A 610-nucleotide genomic window follows, 5' to 3' on the forward strand; every position below is an offset into this window, starting at 1 on the left:
CCTACTGTGTGCGAGGCCCGGGGCCGTGCTGAGGTCACAGCGGATGCGGGCCTGGCCCCCCATGGGGCTCACAGCCCAGTGGGGGATGGAGCTTGAGGTTGGAGGAGCCCAGATGCGCCTCAGGCCATGGGGGCAGGAGGCCAAGGAGGGCTTCCGGGAGGTGTCGTGCTGCGGGTCCGCGCTGGCAGTGGGGCCAGCAGAGAGCGGGGCTTGCAGCCGGCCCGCGTTACAAGCGCAGCGTGCCGGCCACGCTGACGGGCCCCTGGCCGCGCTGTCGGGCCAGGTATTTGTTCCTGTTTGACAAGGTGGTCATCGTCTGCAAAAGGAGGGGCTACAGCTACGAGCTGAAGGAGGTCATAGAGCTGCTGTGCCACAAGATGACAGATGACCCCATGAACAACAAGGACATCAAGAAGGTGCGCCCGGGCTTTCCGCAGTGAGGGCAGGGCCTCCGCAGGTGGGGCAGGCGGCATCTCCAGGTGGGGCAGGCAGCATCTCCAGGCGGGGCAGGCGGGGATCTCCATTCCAGCTGAGGGAGGAGCTGGAATGTGGCCTGGACTTTCCTGTCATCCTCCCGTCGCTGTGACTTCTGCAGAAGGCATGCCTGCTC

The 610-nt window shown here is 65.9% G+C and overlaps 1 protein-coding gene across 1 annotated transcript in view; it reads left to right on the forward strand.

The window, feature by feature from the left end:
- The window catches only part of VAV2 (vav guanine nucleotide exchange factor 2), a gene marked incomplete at its 5' end in the record, with an annotated part of 17,699 nt that overhangs the window by 1,504 nt on the left and 15,585 nt on the right, over positions 1-610 (forward strand). Inside the window, one exon of the mRNA XM_023525417.1 lies at positions 284-416. Coding sequence (XP_023381185.1) covers positions 284-416 — 133 coding nt within the window. The remainder of the gene's footprint in view (positions 1-283; positions 417-610) is intronic.

The sequence above is a fragment of the Pteropus vampyrus genome, unplaced genomic scaffold, assembly GCF_000151845.1.
Source record: "Pteropus vampyrus isolate Shadow unplaced genomic scaffold, Pvam_2.0 Scaffold558, whole genome shotgun sequence".
Classification (NCBI taxonomy): domain Eukaryota; kingdom Metazoa; phylum Chordata; class Mammalia; order Chiroptera; family Pteropodidae; genus Pteropus; species Pteropus vampyrus.